Below are 23,369 nucleotides of genomic sequence, written 5' to 3'. Positions count from 1 at the left end.
ATTGAAGAACCTTTTAATGAGGGTGAAAGAGGAAAGCGCAAAATATGGTCTGAAGCTCAACATCAAAAAAACTAAGATCATGGCCACTGGTCCCATCACCTCCTGGCAAATAGAAGGGGAAGAAATGGAGGCAGTGAGAGATTTTACTTTCTTGGGTTCCATGATCACTGCAGATGGTGACAGCAGTCACGAAATTAGAAGACGCCTGCTTCTTGGGAGAAAAGCAATGACAAACCTAGACAGCATCTTAAAAAGCAAAGACATCACCTTGCCAACAAAGGTCCGTATAGTTAAAGCTATGGTTTTCCCAGTAGTAATGTACGGAAGTGAGAGCTGGACCATCAAGAAGGCTGATTGCCGAAGAATTGATGCTTTTGAATTATGGTGCTGGAGGAGACTCTTGAGAGTCCCATGGACTGCAAGAAGATCAAACCTATCCATTCTCAAGGAAATCGGCCCTGAGTGCTCACTAGAAGGACAGATCCTGAAGTTGAGGCTCCAGTACTTTGGCCACCTCATGAGAAGAGAAGACTCCCTGGAAAAGACCCTGATGTTGGGAAAGATGGAGGGCACAAGGAGAAGGGGACGACAAAGGATGAGATGGTTGGACAGTATTCTCGAAGCTACTAACATGAGTTTGGCCAAACTGCGGGAGGCAGTGAATGATAGGCGTGCCTGGCGTGCTCTGGTCCATGGGGTCACGAAGAGTCGGACACGACTGAACGACTGAACAACAACAAACCCCGTCCATCTGACTGGGCTTCCCCAGCCACTCTGGGTGGCCCCCAACAGAATATTTAAAACATGATAGAACATCAAACATTAAAAACTTCCCTAAACAGGGCAGCCTTCAGATGTCTTCTAAAAGTCTGGATGTTGTTTATCTCTTTGACCTCTGATGGGAGGGAGATCCACAGGGCAGGTGCCACTACCGAGAAGGCCACAAATCACCTGGCCATATCAAATCAATCTGTATCTATGACCGCAAAGGGAAAGAGGAGGGATGACCATATCCAGATCCTATGAAGACACGCAACATGAGCAGGAGAGGGCCTTGTGGTTCCCACTGCCACAAGGGATGTGCGTATGAATATATGGATGCTGCTTCAGAGAGCCAAGCTGCAAATATCGTAGAGTACATCTGCCGAAAGGGCGATCCAAGCAGGCTATTCTTCTTAATTTATTCCTACTCCGCATGAATAAATGGCACAAAGAGCTGGTTGACACCTCCAACATCTAACAGTCAAGAGGGATAAAAATGTTCCCTTACCTAGAGAGACCAGCATCTCATAATTCTCCTCCATGACTTCCTTGTGCAGAGCTCTTTGGCCTGGATCCAGCAGAGTCCACTCCTCCTCTGTGAAAAAGACAGCAACATCCTCAAAGGTCACCACAGCCTGCAAGAAGAAGGAGGAGGAGGAGGAGCAGAAGAAGAAAGAAGAAAGAAGAATAAAAGAGGTGGAGGAGGAGGAGGAGGAGGAGGAGGAGGAGGAGGAGGAGGAGAAGAAGAAGAAGAAGAAGAAGAAGAAGAAGAAGAAGAAGAAGAAGAAGAAGAAGAAGAAGAAGAAGAAGAAGAAGAAGAAGAAGAAGAAGAAATAACTTCTCTTAGATCTCCCTCATCCCTGTCTGTTTCGTTGGTTGGTCGTAAGCCTCTTTGGACTGCCCCGGGCAAGATAAATCCACTAACATAAATAATAAAAATCCCCCACGCAACACAGAAGGAGGCTGGTTTGTCCCCCCCCTCTCTTCCTCTTCTCCCCTCTCTTCCCCACACCCGATGCTCTTACCCTACCTGAGGGAGCTGCCTGGCACCTCTTTCCATCCCACCCCTAAGAAGAGACGGTCCAAACGTTGGTGCCTCTGAGGCCATTGCGCTGCCTGTGGAGGACAGAGGGAACGGAGGCGTAAACTGGCACACTCCTGGGAGTCTCTCAGGTGTTGCCACGATGCACTTCAAAGCAGGGAGCAGCTCTCAAGTGGGGCCATTCCTGGGCCTGCAGGAGAAAGACAGGGAACAGGAAAGGATGTCATGAACATCAGTATATTAAAAGTTGCTTCAGTTTTTAGGGGATTGTAGTTTGCGGAATGGAGACAAGCAGATGAACTATGGCGCCCCAGGCCTTTCCTCTAAGGAATGTACGTTTGTGTGTGAACTCTTTTATCTTCCCAAAGAGAGGAAGGAATGGGAAGGATGTCCTCCTTTATACAGGAACTTTGTAATATTATATAAGCTGTCTCAGTTTTTAGGGGACATTCAGCTTGGCTTTGTGCAGCTACTCAAGACAGTAACATTTCAGGATCAATTCCAAAAGCACTTTATGAAGCCTCTCCGTCCCTTTGCAGACCTCTCTTTTAGTTTCCTCCAAAATGGCCACCCCTTTTCTGACCTTTTGACACATTTGCAATAAAGGGAAAAGGGGAAAAAGAAAACTTCCAGTTGGTCAAAACTGACCACAGGGCATCCCTCCCAAGCACGGGCTTGAACCCACCTCTCTCCTTATTTGTAGTAAATGTTCGGTATTTTTCCTGGCAAGATTGATATTATAAACACATGCAGAAATGCAAATTTCCAAGCTCTCTCTCACACACACCCAGAGATGTCCAGAATTCAGGAATAATATATAGGGAGGAGGGACTGAAGGGTAAGAGGGCATTGTGGGTGGAAGCAAGTGAAAAGTGCCTTTCCTTCTAGTGAGCAAGGGGCCAGCAGAGGACTGTCAGAAATGGGCAAAAAGCAAAAATAATAATATGAATTAGCAGCTAAAAAAGCCAATGCAATTCTGGGCTGCATCAATAGGAGTATAGCATCTAGATCAAGGGAGGTAATAGTACCACTGTATTCCGCTCTGGTCAGACCTCACCTGGAATACTGTGTCCGGTTCTGGGCACCACAGTTCAAGAAGGATACTGACAAGCTGGAATGTGTCCAGAGGAGGGCAACCAAAATGGTCAAAGGCCTGGAAACGATGCCTTATGAGGAACAGCTTAGGGAGCTGGGTATGTTTAGCCTGGAGAAGAGAAGGTTAAGGGGTGATATGATAACCATGTTCAAATATATAAAAGGATGTCATATAGAGGAGGGAGAAAGGTTGTTTTCTGCTGCTCCAGAGAAGCGGACATGGAGCAATGGATTCAAACTACAAGAAAGAAGATTCCACCTAAACATTAGGAAGAACTTCCTGACAGCAAGAGCTGTTGGACAGTGGAATTTGCTGCCAAGGAGTGTGGTGGAGTCTCCTTCTTTGGAGGTCTTTAAGCGGAGGCTTGACAGCCATCTGTCAGGAATGCTTTGATGGGGTTTCCTGCTTGGCAGGGGGTTGGACTGGATGGCCCTTGTGGTCTCTTCCAACTCTATGACTCTATGATTCTATGAATTATCTGTTCTAGGAGCTTCCCTGGTATCGATGTCAACCTCACCGGTCAGTAGTCACCTGGGTCTTCCTTTTTTCCTCCTTTGAAGATGGGGACAACCTTTCCCCACAGCCAGTCTGCAGGGACCTCACCTGTTCTCCAAGAATGCTCAAAGATAAATAGACAAAGGCTCTGAAATTACATCCGCAAGCTCCTTTAGAACCCTGCAGCTCCCTCTTTGCATCACTTATTCTGTTATCACCAGGTTGGGCATCACTTTCCTTTGGGATGGAGACAGAGGCAAAGTAGGCGCCGAGAAGTTCTGCCTTCTCTCCTGTAACCCAATAGCATTTCTCTGTCTTCTGCACGCAGAGGACCCACCACTTGCTTGTTGCTGAGGGATGCCAAAAAAAAAAAAGGCCTGGAGGGCTGCTGAGAGCATCTTGCTCAGCCTATAGCATTACGAGGCCCTCCTGCCAACCTGAATATTTCCAAGGCAATGATGCTGGCAGCAATAGAGGAGACCCCTCTGCTGCGCCAGCCCTGCAATAGGGGCCAGATCCCTCCCCCATGCCCACCCACGCCAGCTTTCCTCTCCCCCCAACAAACTTCCCAGAGGATGTCTAGAGAAGCCTCTTTTTGGAGACGGCATCAAAATCAGCTGGGAGATAATATATTTAATCCCCCCCCCCAAAGTCTAACTGGGGATTGGGCATTTATTTAATCCCTCCGGTCTTTTGCCACGAGGCTTTTAAAAGATCCCAATCAATTTCGAATACTGCCATCCATGCACCCATTTTCCTTGCCTAGCAGGAGGGAGACTGACCTGGTGTTTTTTCAGGCTCCAGGAAATCCAAAATTTGCCCCTTCCCTGTTTTGAAGCAGGGACTCCTCCCTATTTGCCTCCCCCCCTCAACATGAGCAACCTCAGGAAGACCCTTTCTTTTGTTCCAAGGAAACCACAGCCCAGCAGCCCCCCCCCCTTATCTACGAGTTCTTAAAGGGGAGCTGGGGGACTTCCCCCCTTCCCCAAAAACCCACATTTTGGTTCCCTTTGACTCTTTCCAATAGCAGCCTCTTTCTTGCTAAGGACAAGATGATCAAGGGTCTGGAAGCCAAGCCTTTTGAGGAATGGTTGAAGGACTTGGCTATGTTTAGCCAGGAAGAGAGGAGACTGAGAGGAGATAGGATAGCCATTGTCCAATATCTTAAAGGCTGTCATGTGGAGGAGTAGAAGAAGAAGAAGAGTTTGGATTAGATATCCCGCTTTATCACTACCCGAAGGAGTCTCAAAGCGGCTCACATTCTCCTTTCCCTTCCACCCCCCACAACAAACACTCTGTGAGGTGAGTGGGGCTGAGAGACTTCAGAGAAGTGTGACTATCCCAAGGTCACCCAGCAGCTGCATGTGGAGGAGCGGGGAAGCGAACCCGGTTCACCAGATTATGAGTCTACCACTCTCAACCACTACACCACACTGGTGTGCATGCTTGTTTCTGTCCTGCTCTGGAGGGTAGGACTCGAACCAAGGGCACCAAGTTACAATGAAGGAGATTGCCGCTAAACACCGGGAAGAAGAACTTCCTGACAATAAGAGCTGTTCAACAGTGGAACCCTCTCCCTCAGGAGGTAGTGGACTCTCCTTCTTTTCCTCGGATGTTTCTAAGCAGAGGTTGGGTGGCCATCAGTCCTGGATGCTTTAGCTGAGATTCTTGCATTGCAGGGGGTTGGACTAGATGAGTCTTGGGGGTCCCTTCCAAACTCTACGAATCTTATCAGTCTAAGGCCGATTTCCTTTAACATTTTGTCTGCTCCTCAGCCCCATCTCCTATTCAAAATCAAGCCCCCCCATCCCGCCCCGCCCATATAGGAGGCTGCTTCTACTGCGCCAAAGCCTTCCTCCCCGCTGCTGTCTCCCCCCCCAGGGGGCTTTAGCAAAGGAGCAGAGGGAGGGGGCGAGTGGAGGGGAGGGGGTTGCAGATGTAAACGTGAGCGCTGATAGGTAGGACGGACAGAGTAGGACTTACTTCTGAGTAAACATGCATGCATGAGACTGGGCTCTGCACAGCGGTGCTTCCCGAAGCAACGTGATCCACTTGGGAGGCGGATTACAGATCCCAAGAGGGAAAAGGGGGAGCGGGGAGACTTTCCTTTGCAAAGGGAATCCTTTCCCTTTCTCCTCCCCCCCCCCCAGATGCTTGCAGATTCAGGTGCAAGGAAAACAATCTTTCCCCTCTCCTCCCCCTCTAGGGTTGCCAGGTGTCCACTATTTGATGATGATGATGATGATGATGATGATGATAATAATAATAATAATAATAATAATAATTTATTTGTACCCCGCCCATCTGGCTGGGTCTCCCTAATAATAATAATAATAATAATTTATTTGTACCCCGCCCATCTGGCTGGGTCTCCCCAGCCACTCTGGGTGGCTTCCACCAAACATTAAAATACATTTAAAATATCACAGTTTAAAAACTTCCCTACTTGAGCCATTAGCTAGATTTGAGTGGACAGTCCACTTTTTTCACATTATGTTCACTATTTTCCCCCACAAAATAGTGGACATTTTTTTATTCAAAAGCTTTATGATGAAATGGTATTTTAATATACGTGTTAAAATGTTTGTAAGAAAATAATTTAAACCCCCCCCCCTCCCCGCTTGTCCACTATTTTTTGGAAGCAGACCTGGCAACCCTATCTCCCTCCCCCACCAACCCCGAAACACCCCCAAAATACGCAGCACCTCTTTCTCCTCTCCAGACCTCCTCCTTGCCTGGGAATGTGCAGGGAGACCCCCCCCCCTCCCATTTCGCCTCTACAACCCCACCACGAACTTCCTGCCTCTCTAGGAAGCGGAGCTCATTGACCCTGGGAGAGGAGGGGGGGAGTGGCAGGAGATCCCCCCCCTCTCCCCGCAAACAAAAATCCCCTTTCTTTTGTGAGAAGGTCGCGGGTTCGATCCCCGGTAGCAGCAGCCAAAGAGACCCACAGACCCCACCTCTGGAAAAGCTACTCCTGGACATGAAGGTTAAACAAGCTTACATTTATCTTTGTTTTAAAAAAAAAATGGGGGGGGGGATCGCGCCACTGTGACACCCATTTTCCAAGGGGAGTGTCCCCGCTGCAACAGCCCCGCAAAATAGGCCGCCGTTGTTCTGCCAGTTTTGCTGGAGGGGTCAGAGTCAGCTCCTTTGGGGGGGGCAGCTCAATGACAGAGCCGTTGCTTTGCATGTACAGGGAAGTCCCGGGGTCGATCTCCGGCGTGGAAATAGGACCCCAACCCTATTTTCGACTCCAATCATGTGCAAACCCTCAGTGCAGGCGGGGGGGGGGGGAGCTGCTTCACAGGGGGGAGTTCCCCCCCACCCACCCAACACCCAATTTTAATCTCGATCGGCCTGCAGCAATTGCCCCACTGTAAATGGAGCGTGGGGGGGGGCGCGTATTGCAATTTCCCAATGGAGCCCAAAGAGGAAGAGGCAAAAGGCAGCACCGTCACGTCAGGTTCCCATCCGAATAGGGAGCAGGGGGAGGTCTTAAAAGGGGGAGGGCACACCCTCCCTCCACGCTCAAATTGCAAGGAAGGCAATCGGAATAGCGAGCAAAGGAAGCGGGTGGCCAGAGAAAGAGAAGACAAAGAGGTAAAGCTGCAGCAAAGGGGGGACGGCAAAGAGACAACCCCCCCCCCAAAAAAAACTAGCGACAGGGGCCTGGATCTATGCAATATAGCTGCAAAGCGGGGGGGGGGGACCAACACCTGCAGGGTTCCCATTGCACGATCTCCTTTCACGCACCCCCCCCCCCCAAACAGGCGTTTTATTCCTGGGGAGGGGGCGAGAGATGCTTTGGTTCCCTGCACCCCACCCCCTTTCTGGAGCCTGTGCCGGAATTGAAATGCGATGCTCACCATTAGGGGGGTCCTTGCGGGAGCCCCCCCCCCCCGTACCCAAGCAGGGCTGTGTTGGAACCGAGGCCTCAGACGTGACGCCGACGCCGCGGATTCCGCTTTCTCCCGGGCAGGGATCACTGGGGCGCTCCTGGCTCCGCGTGTGTAAGAGGCGCATCCGTGCTCCACCCCGCTCCCCGTGGGGCCCCTTTGGCGGTAGAGATGGAGAGAGGGTCTACTCCTTGCAAGCGACAGAGGGCTGGATAGAGACACCCCCGCCCCCATTTTCTTCTTCTCCCTCCCCCGCCTCCCTGCGCTTCTTGCCACGCCTCTCCAGATGGACAGGATGGCGCGCTGGGGACACCTTGGGCACGCAGGGCAAGGGGGGAGCCGGTCCAAGGGCGCAGGGGAGACTCCGGGAAGTAGGGGGACGGTTTATGTTTGGGGTGGGGCTGAGGAATGAATAGAAGCATACTTTGGGAAGATAAGAACAGCCGAGCATTGGCAGGAGGTGGGGAGAGAGACAGATAAGAGACAGAGGTGGCCTTTGGTGTGGGAGATTTCTCCATCCTGGGCGCTGGCTGACGGGGGGGGGGGGGGTTCCAGAGGGCATGGGAGTAGGCAGTATTTATAGGGGGCGCACTTTTTGTTGGGCGGGATGGAACCGAATTGTCTGTGACACAATTGCTCAGTTAGTTAAGTATTTTTATTTATTTGCTTGATTGGGGGGGTGCCTCCCTGCACACACACCCAAAAGCGTGGTCAATTTTCCAGATGGCAAGGGTAGAAATAACAACAACAAAAACAAAAACAGCTATTATTAATTAAAGAGAAACTTATCTTTATTCCTCCAGTTCATCAATATCAGTCTCTTGGGCACATTTAGGAAACCCATAATCTGCTTTTGTTATCAAGTTGACAGCTCACATGCAATCCTTATATTTTCCTCTGAAAGTCTTCACCATTAGAATTCAGCTTTTTCATTGTCACACATATTCCTTTAGCCTCCCACCCCAAAGGAGAAAGGAAAGTGAGAGAGTCCTAGACAGAGCAGAGGGAAGATCTAGGAGATGTTTAATGAAAAAGTTCGTTTTTCTTCTTCTTTGAAACGCTAACAGAATTTTTTTCTCCACTCGCAAGCAGGCAACAGAGAAGGCATTCAGAATTCTGAGAGGCCACCTGCAATTTCACTGGGAATAATGAAGAGAACATTAAAATGTGTGTCATATGTTTCGGCCAGTGTATGCACTTAGTTAACAGCAGTGATTCAAGCAGTTGAGAAAACATTTGAAACTATGGAGTACAGAAAGAGCTTGAACTGGAGTGAAACTCCTATGAAACATCAACAAACTCGCACAGGAGAGAAGTCATTTAAATGTATGCAGTGTGGAAAGAGCTTCAGTACGAAGGGAAGCCTTACAAGACATCAACGAACTCACACAGGGGAGAAACCATTTAAATGTTTGGAGTGTGGAAAAAGCTTCAGTGAATGTGGTAAGCTTAGACTACATCAACGAACTCATACAGGGGAGAAACCCTTTAAATGTTTGGAGTGTGGAAAGAGCTTCAGTGATAATGGGCACCTCAGAAGGCATCAACAAACTCATACAGGGGAGAAACCCTTTAAATGTTTGGAGTGTGGAAAGAGCTTCAGTGATAATGGGAAACTCAGAACCCATCAGCGAACTCATACAGGGGAAAAACCATTTGAATGTATGGAATGTGGAAAGAGCTTCAGTGATAATGGGAAACTCAGAACCCATCAGCGAACTCATACAGGGGAAAAACCATTTGAATGTATGGAATGTGGAAAGAGCTTCAGTCAAAGTGGATATTTTAAAATGCATCAGCGAACTCATACAGGGGAGAAACCATATAAATGTTTTGAGTGTGGAAAGAGCTTCAGTTGGAGTGGAGACCTTCGAAAACATCATCGAACTCACACAGGGGAGAAGCCATTTAAATGTTTGGAGTGTGGAAAGAACTTCATTGATATTGGGAACCTCAGAAGCCATCAGCAAACTCATACAGGGGAGAAACCGTTTAAATGTATGGAGTGTGGAAAGAATTTCCGTAATAATGGGAATCTCAGAGACCATCAGCGAACTCACACAGGCGAGAAACCATTTAAATGTTTGGAGTGTGGAAAGAGCTTCAGTCAAAGTGGGAATTATAGAATACATCAGCACACTCACACAGGAGAGAAACCTCATAAATGTATAGTGTGTGGAAAGAGCTTCACTTCAACCAAAAATCTTAGACTACACCAAAGACATCACACAGGGGAAAAACCATTTAAATGTATGGAATGTGGAAAGAGTTTCAGTCAAAGTGGAACCCTTCAAATGCACCATCGAACTCACACAGGGAAGAAACCATTTAAATGTATGGAGTGTGGCAAGAGTTTTTGTTATAGTGTAACCCTTAGAGTACATCAACAAACTCATACAGGGGAGAAACCCTTTAAATGTTTGGAGTGTGGAAAGAGCTTCAGTGATAATTGGAACCTCAGAACCCATCAGCGAACTCATACCGGGGAGAAACCATTTGAATGTATGGAATGTGGAAAGAGCTTCAGTCAAAGTGGAAATTTTAAAATGCATCAGCAAACTCATACAGGGGAGAAACCATATAAATGTTTCGAGTGTGGAAAGAACTTCAGTGATAATGGGTACCTCAGAACCCATCAGCGAACTCATACAGGGGAGAAACCATATAAATGTTTCGAGTGTGGAAAGAACTTCAGTGATAATGGGTACCTCAGAACCCATCAGCGAACTCATACAGGGGAGAAACCATATAAATGTTTCGAGTGTGGAAAGAGCTTCAGTTGGAGTGGAGACCTTCGAAAACATCATCGAACTCACACAGGGGAGAAGCCATTTAAATGTTTGGAGTGTGGAAAGAACTTCATTGATAATGGGAACCTCAGAAGCCATCAGCAAACTCATACAGGGGAGAAACCGTTTAAATGTATGGAGTGTGGAAAGAACTTCCGTAATAATGGGCATCTCAGAGACCATCAGCGAACACACACAGGGGAGAAACCATTTAAATGTTTGGAGTGTGGAAAGAGCTTTGGTCAAAGTGGAAACCTTAGAAGACATCAGCGTACTCACATGCTAGAAACTATTTAAATGAATGGAGTGTGGAAAGCACTTCAGTCAGTGGACATTTTAAAATACATCAATGAACTCATTTATAGAGAGTTGGAAGAGCTGCAGTTAATTTGGACATTTTAAAAGACATCAGCAAACAAACTCATGGGAGGAGGAAATTAAATGTGTGGGTTGTGTGTGCTAAGAGCTTACCTAATAGTGGAGCGTTTAGAAAACATCAGTGGATTCACACAGGGGAGAAACTATTTAAATTTATGGAGTATGAAAATAACTTCAGTTAGAGTGAAAACCTCTCAGAAGATTACTGAACTCGAATGTGAAGAAACCATTTAAATGCATGGATGGCATGCCTATTTGGGGGAAGATAAAGTGAAGGTACAAAGCCTTTATTAAAAAATCCCTTTTGAGAGTCTGGGAAAAGCACAAAAATCTTCGTGAACCAAAAACACCCAATTGGTTGTCACCCATTGAAATTATTACAGTGAAGAAGGCAAATTCGGAAGGTAACTGGGGGAAGTATAAAGACTTATTAGAGGGAAAAGAAGGGAAGCTCAGGCTGAAGAAATATGAAGAGATTAAACAATATTTGACGGGATAGATACAATACCATCAAATAAATAGTAAGTTTAATAAGGACAGGACACAAAAAGGCTTCCTGGATGAACCTTCTTTTTTGGAAATACATTTATTACAAAATAATAAAATTATTTCTAAAATGTACAATCTATTGCTTGAATGGGAAGTCAAGGATGAAATGGTGAAGGAGACAATGATTAATTGACAATTGATTTGGGGAAAACTATACAGTTAAAACAATGGGGGAAATCGCTGAGGGATTACTGGAAATTTACGGCTTCAGGGGGGATCAAAGAAAATTTTTCTTACTTTTTATTACTCAGAAGGGTGGTGGGAATGGGGGATCAGCTGATAGGTGTGGAAAACCTGTTGACGACTCTTAACTGCTGCAATTAGTTGTCAACAGGTTTTCCACACCTATCAGCTGATCACCCATTCCCACCTTCTGAGTAATACCCCTCCCCACTCCCTCACTATATTTAAGGATCTGGTGACTTCTGTTTCAGTGTATCTGAAGAAGTGTGCATGCACACGAAAGCTCATACCAAGAACAAACTCAGTTGGTCTCTAAGGTGCTACTGGAAAGACTTTTTTTGTTTGTTTCGACTATGGCAGACCAACACGGCTACCCAAGGGTGAAAGTCGTGATGCTTTGGAAGCATGGTTGGTTAAATTAGTAGTAAACGGACAACCGTATAACACCTATTGTTGTAATTACACTAAATGAACAAATAAGACACATAGTTTGTGCAACTGTGAAAGTATTAATCCGCTTCTGTTTTGTATGTATGTATGTATGTTTGTTTGTTTGATGCCAATAAAAGGTTGATGATGATGATAAGACACAGAATGAGTGAAGCAATCTTCTTATGTACATAAAGTAAATGTTGGAACCCCTGTATACTTTTTGTAATTGATGATTGTGCTACAACTCCTCCTCATTCTTGCTTATTTGAAGGACTCAGTGTTCAGATAAAACATTGTCTCTTGTGGCAGCAGGAAAAAAGAATTAAAGACAGAAAGCTTTGAGCCCCGGCACCCAGGCCCTCCTCTCTGTGGCTGGGCTGCACGTCTGTGCCTCAGAAGATCTGAGACCGTCACTGTCAGAGCCACTCAAGTAGCAGCTTGAAGCAGGCAGCGCGATGGTGGTGGACACGAATCTCCCTTTCCCCTTGGATCATGTTGTGCTGGAGGCTGTTACTTAACCCATTTAACAAGCAAACAATAGATTTCATATAATTTAGCACTGAATGAAATTATGTATTTTTGTAATATCTGCAACTACTCTCTGTGATGGAATCTATGTAATGTAAGAATTTCTATGCTATGTGGACTTCTGAACTCCCCACTCCCATCCCCTTATCATTCTAACAACTGTTTTAGAAATAGCACGTTTATGTGACCAACTGTTCCCACCTTGAGTTTTCCAGGCGTAGGAAGCTATGGGAATGGGATGCTAAGGAATGGTAGACGGACAAAAAGTGTGTGAAACGATAATCCTAAAATTCCGAGACACCAGGACACCCAAGATAATGGGCAGAAAAAGAGTTTCAGCTCCCTGACCTGTGACCTTCCTTCTTATGTATAACTTCTATGAGCTAATGCTTGTACATTTCTGAAAAACCCTCTCAAAGTTGTTTGGAATCGCTGATGCTATTGCAACAGCTTATCTGAAAATAAACTGAGTCTCTTCCGGACATTGAGCTTTTCTATCCCTCTGTTCTGTTTTTCTTTGAGGTGTTATTCCCTCCCTTGGACATTAACCTTTGAAAATATTTAGTATAAACACCGACACTTGGGAAACTCTGACCTATGAGTGCTCCAGTTGGAGAACAGCCTTTAGCAAAGGTGTCGTGAACTTGGAAAGCGCTCAAATTCATGATGAAAGAGGGAAGTGTGCTAAGAGGAAAACATGTATGGCAAACCCTCATCGCAACCAACTCCTACCTGTGGTGTAGCTAGCCACTGGGGGACCCAGAGCAGGGCAAGGCACACGAGAATATCAGTGCCTGAGGCCTGTTCTGCTCCAGCACCCTGCAGACCTGGGTTGCTTTTTCTGACAGCGCGGAGCTTGCCTATGCCCAAGCCACCGCTTCACTCCCAGGAGCGATCTGTACCCTGTTTCCCCTAAAATAAGACATAGCCATAAAATAAGCAGTAGCAGGATTTCTACGCATTTGTGAAATAGAAGCCATACCCCGAAAATAAGACGGCCTGGATAGGCGTGGCTATGCAGCGTACCAACGCGGAGCGGTTAAAATAAGACATCTCCTGGAAATCAGCCATACTGTGTTTTTTTGAGGGGGGAAATATAAGACGGTGTCTTATATTAGGGGAAACACGGTATCTCAGGTGTGGTAAGTGCCACCCTCCACTTTTTGGCACTCAGTGCCCCCTGCCCCCTAACCACGCCTCAGTTCCCCACTGTGGAAGGATGTGTGGATCCAGAATTGCCCCCTGCCCCCTAACTACGCCTCAGTTCCCCACTGTGGAAGGATGTGTGGATCCAGAATTGGCCTTCACAGTCAGCTACAGACACAAGGTTAAGATCGTGTGAAATGAGGAGGCTGTCAGATATTCCCTCACCCCGTTCCTTCCTGTGAAATGCCTTCTCCAAAGCAGCTCCTAGTTTCTGGAATGAACTTTCACAAAGTAGCCCAAAACTCTTCCTCACAGAGGCGAGCTCCTGATTTTACCACCTCTGCTCTTGTTGTTGTTGTTGTTGTTCAGTCGTGTCCGACTCTTCGTGACCCCATGGACCAGAGTACGCCAGGCACGCCTATCCTTCACTGCCTCTCGCAGTTTGGCCAAACTCATGTTAGTAGCTTCAAGAACACTGTCCAACCATCTCATCCTCTGTCGTCCCCTTCTCCTTGTGCCCTCCATCTTTCCCAACATCAGGGTCTTTTCTAGGGAGTCTTCTCTTCTCATGAGGTGGCCAAAGTACTGGAGCCTCAACTTCAGGATCTGTCCTTCTAGTGAGTACTCAGGGCTGATTTCTTTGAGAATGGATAGGTTTGATCTTCTTGCAGTCCACGGGACTCTCAAGAGTCTCCTCCAGCACCATAATTCAAAAGCATCAATTCTACGGCGATCAGCCTTCTTGATGGTCCAGCTCTCACTTCCGTACATTACTACTGGGAAAACCATAGCTTTATCTATACGGACCTTTGTCGACAAGGTGATGTCTTTGCTTTTTAAGATGCTGTCTAGGTTTGTCATTGCTTTTCTCCCAAGAAGCAGGCGTCTTCTGTTTTCGTGACTGCTGTCACCATCTGCAGTGATCATGGAACCCAAGAAAGTGAAATCTCTCACTGCCTCCATTTCTTCCCCTTCTATTTGCCAGGAGGTGATGGGACCAGTGGCCATGATCTTAGTTTTTTTGATGTTGAGCTTCAGACCATATTTTGCGCTCTCCTCTTTCACCCTCATTAAAAGGCTCTTTAATTCTTCCTCACTTTCTGCCATCAAGGTTGTATCATCAGCATATCTGAGGTTGTTGATATTTTTTCCGGCAATCTTAATTCCGGTTGGGGATTCATCCAGTCCAGCCTTTCGCATGATGTATTCTGCATATAAGTTAAATAAGCAGGGAGACAATATACAGCCTTGTCGTACTCCTTTCCCAATTTTGAACCAATCAGTTGTTCCATATCCAGTTCTAACTGTAGCTTCTTGTCCCACATAGAGATTTCTCAGGAGGCAAATGAGGTGATCCGGCACTCCCATTTCTTTAAGAACTTGCCATAGTTTGCTGTGGTCGACACAGTCAAATGCTTTTGCATAATCAATGAAGCAGAAGTAGATGTTTTTCTGGAACTCTCTGGCTTTCTCCATAATCCAGCGCATGTTTGCAATTTGGTCTCTGGTTCCTCTGCCCCTTCGAAATCCAGCTTGCACTTCTGGGAGTTCTCGGTCCACATACTGCTTAAGCCTGCCTTGTAGAATTTTAAGCATAACCTTGCTAGCGTGTGAAATGAGTGCAATTGTGCGGTAGTTGGAGCATTCTTTGGCACTGCCCTTCTTTGGGATTGGGATGTAGACTGATCTTCTCCAATCCTCTGGCCACTGCTGAGTTTTCCAAACTTGCTGGCATATTGAGTGCAGCATCTTAACAGCATGCTCTTAGAACTGCTATATTGTGAAACCCAAGGCAATGTAGATATGTGGGGGTTCCCAAATCCTGAGGTTTTCCTCTGAAAGTATTGACCTTTAGTAGGTCTGGTGGTTGTGGTCAGGGACAGAAATTTCCTACGGCTGAACTCTACTGGTTTATTGTCTGGCAGATGTGTGATGGACAGAAGAGCCAGAGTCTGGCCATTCAGTCCCTCAGAAATTCCACCAGAGGGACGGAGCCTCTCTGATTGGCCAACAGCACTTTTGGAGGGAAAATAAATGGAGCCATTTCTGAGGGAGAGAGTTTGATTTGAGAGAAGATGGAGAGGGGGTTTTTTGGAGGTGGGAGTGGGGGGGGGGGATAGGATTTGTCCGAGGGAGAACTGTTTCTGATTTGAGTTGAACACCCACCCTGAGGAAAGACCCTCCCAGCTTGGCTAGGAGGTTGGGGGTCTGGGAAAGGTCTACCCACAGGAGTGTCCTAAGAGGGCTGACTCTGAGGCAGGAGAAGCAGTTCCTGGGGGAATTCAGGCTCCCCCTGGGTCTCCTTCGAGTCGGGGGGGGGGGAGCAGTTTGTGTGGGGAGAGTAGACCCCCAAGCCAGTCACAAGGGGGGGGGGATCCCCTGGGTCTGTTAGACCAACTTGGAATTACCTCAAGAATGGGGCTGCTTAGAGAGTGGAAGGGGGCGTGAGGAAAAGTGCCCCTCATGGACCAGGGCATTGATCGGGGAAGGAAGCTGTGTTGTATTATTTAACTGAACCACCTCTCATAACTAAGTAGCAGAAACTGAAGTATAGCAGCTGGTACTTGAGTAAAGAGAGGCTAAGTAACACTCTGGTTAAGCCTCAGGCAGCTTATAGTTTAAGAAAATAAGTTGACTTCTGCACACGAAAGCGCATTTTCTGACCCTCTTTCTTTCACAAACTTCATTGTGTAAATAAAAATTCCCTTGTCGTTTGTTCAACTTCTGCCTGAGTCTCTATTCCCTCACTGCAAGATAAACTCTGGAAAATTGGATCTTTTTGTAGTTTGCGTACTGGGAGGGTCCCTGAGCATCCAGTATAGGAAGAACTGAATAGGGAAGAACTTGCCCCCCCCTTCTCAATCATAAAGGAGATCCCCCCCCCACTCGACCCAGGCAGCGCCTCCCATGCAAGTCCTGGGGAAATCCTCAGTGCGGGTTCCCATCAGAGCACAGGGAGGGGCTGCTCTTCCCCGCCGTAGCTCTATGGGCAAAAAGGAGGAGCTTTAGAAAGTGGGCGGGGCGTCGCTGGACTGACTCCTCCCTCCCTGCTCTTTCCATTGCAGGAAAAGACTTCGGGAGAGCGAGGAAGGGAGGCGGATGGGCAGCAGAGAGGAGGAAGAGGTAAAGATGCAGCGGTGGGGGGGGGAGGGTAGGGGTGAAATGGGGACGGGGGGGGAGAAAGGGACACACAAGGTTTCCGGGACGCATCCTGCTTTGAAGCCCCCCCTCTTCCTGGGGGGAGAGAAGGAATCAATGGAAGGCTGAAAAGGTGAGAGAGAGGCCTGGATAGAGACCCCCCCCTCCTTCCTTCCCTCTTTCTCTCCCTCCCCATGTCGCCTTGTGAGGCCCCTCCGGATGGAGAGGTGGGGGCGCTCGGGAGTGAGCGGTGCCAAGGAGGGGGGGGTTCTGGGCGCAGGGGAGACGGAGGGAGGAGGGCAGGAAAAGTTGGGGGGGGGGCTAAAGGATCAATGGAAGCATGGGGGGGGAGCCCTGCCGAACAGAGAGAGAGAGAGGCACGTGGCCTTTTGGAAGAGATGTCTCCATCTTGGGCGCTGGCAGGGGAATCTCTGGAGGGACTGGAAGAGATCCCTGAAAAGGGGGGGGGGTCCCATTTCCCCACCCACTTATTTCCGGGTAGCGGAATCCCCTCCCCCTTAGATGCTCTGAGAAGATTCTGGGGGCTCCAGACGCAGGACTACCAAGTCCAGCCATTGGAGAGAAAAGGTAGGAAGATACTGGGAGGAAAGGCCTTCCTTAAGTTACCGGAAACTACCCCCCCCCCTCCACACAGGCTTTGTGTTAGTGCAGGGAGGGGGTTTCCGTGTGGGTGGTCCTTGCCCACCTCTGTACTGGCAGGAGGTGAAACTTTCAAGAGGGTAGCCCTGGGACATAATATGCTTAGTGTTAAGCTTTAGTCTTATTATAAGTTATTGTAAGTTTAAGTTAAGTCTGCTGCAACTGGATTTCTTATGGACAGTGCCAATACTCAGTGTATTGGATTTGTGACCGTTCTGCTCAATTGCCTTCAGTAGCAGTAAAGCTAACTATATATTAAATATTCAGGGAAAGTCAGAACTTCCCTGAATGTAACTTCGTTTATTCAACAGCTCACTCCCATATTAAGGAAGAACACACTCTGAAAGCCCCAGCAAGAAGTGCCAGTTGACAGTTGACGGTTGACAGTGCTTGTCATTAGAAGTTTCGTCCACCTACCCTTCTACGATTGGTTAGAATCATAACATGGGTTAAACCCAATACATAACACTATACATTGGAGATCTGCTCTGGATCAATATTGGGTAGAATATATGACACTTACAGAGACCGTTAGGAGCTCCCCAGGGTAAAATGCCCCACTGTGGGACCACTGAATAATTCCTTTATCCTAAGAAGTTGTCTTCCTTTTTCTTCGTGTTCTGTTGTTTATTTCTTGCTATACAGTTGCCTGCTTAAGCACAAACTGAACTGGCGAGGGGGTCGTCTTGCCCATCTCGAACGTTTGACTTCCTTCCAGGGGAGAGGGGTGTTGACAACTGACACGGGACCCCCTTCCTCCCTGCAGAGAAGGAAGTAGCAGTGTTCACTTTCCACTGCACAGCTGATCATTGATGCTGTTGTACAGCAGTCCAGAAATATGGGTGGACGGTGCTATGGAAATGCTTTCAGGATTCATAGATCATTGATATATTGAAATCATATTTATTACTTCTTCTTTTTGGTAGAGTGAGTTACAAGCTGTGAAACAGTGCATCAGCATCAGAAGATAATAGATGTATGCAATTTCCCAGTCTGGTCGGTTTCAATGGTAAAGGACCCAAGATCATGATAGACAATGCCCATTGCTGGAGGGTTTACGTGTAGGCATTTGAATAACAATAACAGTTCATTTATATGCTGCCCATCTGACTGGGTTGCAGGACGAGGATTGCCAGTATTACAAGTAAGGTGTGTCAACTTGCCAATCACACAAACTGTAAGAGAGTAATTGGGTGGGATTATAGTTTATAGGAATCCTGTGATTTTGTCCAGCTGTAACTTTTCTTGTGCTAATAATTGTGGTACGTCCTTGGTACAGTTTCTGAAGTAAACCTGCAAAATCTACAGAGACTCACAGGTTAATGGTGAAATGAGCTTTCTTGTCTACATCATCCAACTGCTGCCCACAAGAACAAGAGTCATCATATCTTTATTGGACTTCAATTGGCTGCCAGACACTTTTGGCTTTGCTTCTAACGATGAATATTTCTGAATACTTTAACAATCACATAGGACATTAATAGCACTTCTATTTTATTTATTCCACTTAGGAGAGACTCTGATACACCACTCTGAGCTCATCTGCATTGAAACAGAAAAATACAGAGACGTTGTCCTGGACCAATTGGAAGGTCTGTACTTCCACTTTTCTGTGAGACTGTATCTTTGTGTGTCTCATTTCAGTGTGTAGGAACATAGAAAAAGCCCTTCCAGATTAGTAGGATATGAAAGGATATGGTTATTTCGCTCATAATTCGCTGACTACTTGGGTCCATTATTATTTTCCCAAACTGGCCTCTCAGCAAAGTTCACACTGGCAGCAGCATTCAGAGCGCAGGAAACTGAAGCACGAAGGAGAGGTAGAGATCCACATGACATTCCGGGCTTCAAGTAGAATGGTTTACTATTGTCAAATTACATCTGAATGCTTGAAAATCTCAGTCCTGAAACAGCCACAATCCAGATGGAAAGTGTGAATCAGCTAGTCATGGTGCACAGACTCTCCTCTTTAATTCAGTTTCACTTTTTCCATTTCCATGGAAACTGTGCTGGCCAAATGACTTTATTTCTTGTACCTTGCAGGTGGTGGGCAACTCCAAAAAACTCTCCTCATACAGATAATTAACATAGTTAGTGGTTTTCTGAGAACACCTGACCTAGTTTTTATGCCAGTACCCAACACAGGAGGGCCCCTCTTTTCCAGCATCCTGTTCTCACAGTGACCAACCCAGGAGAAACTCACCAGCAGGGCCTGAGGGCAAAAGCTCCCTCCCCACCCGTGATTCCCACGCCCTGGGATTCACATGAATAATACCTCTGAAGGTGGATGGAGAAGAATGCTGGTAGCTGGGAAGTAACTGACTGAAATAATTTCAGTTATAGGAAATTAAGTGATAAAAGGGAGAGAAGAGAAAAATGTGCAAAAAATACCATAATATTATTCGCCTACTATATATATGTTCATTAGAAATGTACTACATTCTCTATGAACTCATTCCACATGTCAATATATTTCTCCAAACAAAGTCTACGTCTATAAGCAAGCCATCCATCCCTTCTGATTGTTGTCATATCATCAATCCATCTGAAGGCAGCCCTGTTTAGGGAAGTTTTAAATGTTTGATGTTTTATTGTGTTTTCAGAATTCTGTTAGGAGGTGCCCAGAGTGGCTGGGGTAACCCAGCCAGATGGCCATGGGAGGAATAATAAATTATTATTATTATTATTATTATTATTATTATTATTATTATTATTGATTAAGGGGGAACATATCTTTATTCCTCTAATTCATCAGTATCAGACTCTTGGCCACCCTTAGGAAACATAATCCATTTTGTTCTCCAGTTGACAGCTTCCATACAATTGGTATATAAGGATATTTTCCTCTGAAAGTCTTGACCATTAGAATTCAGCTTTTTCAGAGTCACACATATTCGCTTAGCCACCCATCCAAATGGAGAAAGGAAAGTGAGAGAGTCCTGGACAGAGACTTTCTCCTGGGATAGTTCTGTATCACAAAACAGGCATGATATCAAGTGGCGCATTCCCTGGCCATACTTCCTCAGGGAGCTGTAGAGAGGAGAGGGGAGAATGTAGGAGATGCTTTTTAAAAAAGACTGTGGTGTTAATTAGACTCACTTTGTGTTAGGTTCCTTCTCCCTCTTCCTTGAAACCCTAAAAGTATTTTATTTCCCCCCAAAGGAGAAGGCGACCCGAATTACAATAATGAACTCGCATGGAAGAGAAACCATCTAAAGCTATGGAGTGCAAAAACAGCTTGAACTGGAGCGAAACTCTTAAGAAACATCAACAAACTGACACAGGGGAGAAACCATTTCAATGTATGGAGTGCGGAAAGAGCTACAGTCAGCGTGGAAAACTTAGAACGCATCAAAGAATACACACGGGGGAGAAACCATTTCAATGTAAGGAGTGTGGAAAGAGCTTCAGTCAAAGTGGAAACCTTAAACTGCATCAGAAAACTCACACTGTGGAGAAACCATTTAAATGTGTAGATTGTGGAAAGAGCTTCAGTCAAAGTGGAAATTATAGAATACATCAGCGAACTCACACAGGGGAGACACCATTTAAATGTATGGAATGTGGAAAGAGCTTTGGTCGCCGTGATAACCTTACAATACATCAACGAATTCACACAGGGGAGAAACCATTTAAATGTTTGGAGTGTGGAAAGAGTTTCAGTCAAAATGGAAACCTTAGACTACATCAGAAAACTCACACAAGGGAGAAACCATTCAAGTGTATGGAGTGTGGAAAGAGCTTCTATGAAAGTGGGTCCCTTCGAATACATCAGGCAACTCACACAGGGCAGAACCCATATAACTGTATAGAGTGTGGAAAGAGCTTCAGTCAAAGTGGAAATTTTAAAACACACCAAAGAACTCACACAGGGGAGAAACCATTTAAATGTATGGAGTGTGGAAAGACCTTTAGTCATGGTGGAGTCCTTAGAATACATCAACGAACTCACACAGGGGAGAAACCATATAACTGTATGGAGTGTGGAAAAAGCTTCACTTCAACCAAAAACCTTAGACTTCACCAAAGAACTCACACAGGGGAGAACCCATATAAATGTATGGAGTGTGGAAAGAGCTTCAGTCAAAGTGGAAGTTATAGACTACACCAAAGAACTCACACAGGGGAGAAACCATTTAAATGTATGGAGTGTGGAAAGACCTTCAGTAATAGTCAACACCTTAAACTGCACCAAAGAACTCACACAGGGGAGAACCCATATAACTGTATGGAGTGTGGAAAGAGTTTCAGTCAAAGTGGAAATTATAAAAGGCACCAAAGAACTCACACAGGGGAGAAACCATTTAAATGTATGGAGTGTGGAAAGAGTTTCACTCGTAGTGCAACCCTTAGAAGCCATCAACGAACTCACACAAAGAAACCATTTAAATGTATGGAGTGTGGAAAGTGCTTCCGTCAAAGTGTACTCCTTAAGAATCATCAGCGAACTCACCCCAGAAAAAAGAGCATTTAAATGTGAGGATTGTGTTTGGAAAGAGCTTTACTGATAGTGGAGCATATGGATTTAAATATATGGAGTGAGGAAAGATCTTTAGTCATAGTGAAAACCTCGCAAAACAATAGTGAACTCTCATGGGAAGAAACCATTTAAATGCATGGAGTGTGGAAGGAGCTTCAATTTGAGTGTAGATCTTAATATATATCAGCTGTTAGATGCATAGTGTATATGTGAAGTTCTGGTGTCTACATGTAATGTTGTACCCACGTATTCAAGTTAAGGTAAAGGGACCCCTGACCATTACGTCCAGTCACGGACCACTCTGGGGTTGTGGCGCTCTATTTGCTTTACTGTCCGAGGGAGACGGCGTACAGCTTCTGGGTCATGTGGCCAGCATGACAGCCACTTCTGGCGAATCAGCAGTGCATGGAAATGCTGTTTACCTTCCTGCCAGAGCGGTACCTATTTATCTACTTGCACTTTGATGTGCTTTCGAACTGCTAGGTGAGCAGGAGCCGGGGCCGAACAATGGGAGCTCACCCTGCCGCGGGGTTTTGAACCGCCGACTTCTGATCGGCAAGCCCTAGGCCCTTTGGTTTAGACCACAGCGCCACCCATGTCCCTGTATTCAAGTAATGAAGGAAATGTCTCACAATAGTAAATGCATTATAATATGTCATGAACTGTTTGCAGTTTGCAGAGAGCGTTAATCTCTAATTCTGGTGGGAATGCTGATGCTCTTTGAGTCAGCTGAAGTTCAGTCTTCAGTTGAGAGAGTTGGAAATGTTGGGGTTTTGTGGTTGCTAATAGAGCTTTGAGGAAAAAAGGGTGAAAGTCGTGTTGCTTTGTAAGCAGCGATGGTTAAATTGGTTGTACAGGAACAGCCGTATAACACCCATGGTTGTAATTCTTATTCTTTGGCGATCACTCGTAGCCGAGTAAGATTGTCTTCCATAAACACGGTTTTAACAATGAGTCTGTACGTGACTGTGGAGGCCAAATCTGGATCCACATGTCCTTTCACAGTGGGGACATTTGCCAAGTGTGCCTCCCTCTTAGCACATTTCTCCCTTGCGTTCTGAGTCCGAGTGTCTTCAAAGTCCATGACACCTTTGTTAAAGGCTGTTCTCCAACTGGAGCGCTCGCAGGCCCATGTTTCCGGTGTTTATACTACACTTTTTTAGATTTGCCTTGAGATAGTCTTTAAAATTCTTTTGTTAACCACCAGCATTACGCTTTCCATTTTTAAGTTCGGAATAGAGTAGTTGCTTTGGAAGACGATAATCAGGCGGCCGCACAACATGACCAGCCCAACGAAGTTGATGTTGAAGAATCATTGCTTCAACACTGGTTAACTTTGCTTCTTCCAGTACACTGATATTAGTTCGCCTGTCTTCCCAAGTGATGTGTAAGATTTTTCAGAGACACCGTTGATGGAATCTTTCGAGAAGCTGGAGATGGTGTTTGTAAGTGGCCCATGTTTCACAAGTATACAGTAAGGTAGGTAGCCGTGTTGGTCTGCCATAGTCAAAACAAAACAAAAAATAAAAATAAAAATTCCTTCCAGTAGCACCTTAGAGACCAACTACGGTAAGTTTGTTCTTGGTATGAGCTTTCGTGTGCGTTCAGTGTATCTGAAGAAGTGTGCATGCACACGAAAGCTCATACCAAGAACAAACTTAGTTGGTGTCTAAGGTGCTACTGGAAGGAATTTTTTTATTTGTTATTTTGTTTTGAGTAAGGTGGGTAGTACAATAAGTTTGTAAACAAGCATTTTGGTTTCCCTGTAAATGTCCCGGTTCTCAAACACTCT

At 46.0% G+C, this 23,369-nt stretch overlaps 1 protein-coding gene across 1 annotated transcript; it reads left to right on the top strand.

Annotated features, from left to right (window-relative positions):
• The first annotated feature begins 6,965 nt into the window (after positions 1–6,965).
• On the top strand, positions 6,966–21,855 carry LOC117042241 (oocyte zinc finger protein XlCOF6-like). The gene is made up of 3 exons (XM_033141772.1): positions 6,966–6,998; positions 8,387–10,180; positions 20,616–21,855. The coding sequence occupies exons 2-3, from the start codon at positions 8,539–8,541 to the stop codon at positions 21,569–21,571; spliced, it is 2,598 nt and encodes an 865-aa protein (XP_032997663.1). The 5' UTR covers positions 6,966–6,998; positions 8,387–8,538; the 3' UTR covers positions 21,572–21,855.
• Positions 21,856–23,369: the final 1,514 nt, after the last annotated feature.

Source organism: Lacerta agilis, chromosome 2, assembly GCF_009819535.1.
Source record: "Lacerta agilis isolate rLacAgi1 chromosome 2, rLacAgi1.pri, whole genome shotgun sequence".
Classification (NCBI taxonomy): Eukaryota; Metazoa; Chordata; class Lepidosauria; order Squamata; family Lacertidae; genus Lacerta; species Lacerta agilis.
The sequence above is the reverse complement of the archived record's forward strand: the minus strand, read 5'-3'. Positions and strand labels throughout refer to the sequence as shown.

Excerpts from the sequence above, each read along its gene's own strand:
- LOC117042241 (XM_033141772.1), top strand. The coding sequence starts at position 8,539 with ATGGAGTACAGAAAGAGCTTGAACTGGAGTGAAACTCCTATGAAACAT. Across the intron at positions 10,181-20,615 it reads TAATGGGAACCTCAGAAGCC|ATCAGCGAACTCACACAGGG; the intron begins ATCAGCAAACTC and ends ATTATAGAATAC.